We start from the raw sequence: 278 nt of genomic DNA on the forward strand, positions 1-278 counted from the left end.
GACTCCCCCGTCTATCTCACAGCCAGGACGCGGGGTGGGACCCCGAGACCCGCTGCTCTACAGCTATTAGTCAAGAGTTGCGTGTCGCAGTTGCAAACTCCTTCCTGCCGAGCGGGAGCTTCACCAGGCTTCCGTGTAGCGGACGTCCACCTCCTTCAGGTTGGGAAGCTTGGCCTGGGGGGAGCAAGAAGGATCCAGTCCCTTCCAGATCCTGGTGGCGCAGAGCTCCACCACCTCCCCCCCAACCCCGCCGCCGCCGGCGGCCGGCGTTCCCACCC

At 65.8% G+C, this 278-nt stretch overlaps 1 protein-coding gene across 1 annotated transcript in view; it reads right to left on the bottom strand.

Annotated features, from left to right (window-relative positions):
• Nucleotides 1-120: 120 nt before the first annotated feature.
• CMIP (c-Maf inducing protein) overlaps nucleotides 121-278 on the bottom strand; it is a 249,451-nt gene continuing 249,293 nt past the window's right edge. The window contains exon 21 of the mRNA XM_007452537.1: nucleotides 121-174. Coding sequence (XP_007452599.1) covers nucleotides 121-174 — 54 coding nt within the window. The remainder of the gene's footprint in view (nucleotides 175-278) is intronic.

Source organism: Lipotes vexillifer, unplaced genomic scaffold (genome assembly GCF_000442215.2).
Source record: "Lipotes vexillifer unplaced genomic scaffold, Lipotes_vexillifer_v1.1 scaffold443, whole genome shotgun sequence".
Classification (NCBI taxonomy): domain Eukaryota; kingdom Metazoa; phylum Chordata; class Mammalia; order Artiodactyla; family Lipotidae; genus Lipotes; species Lipotes vexillifer.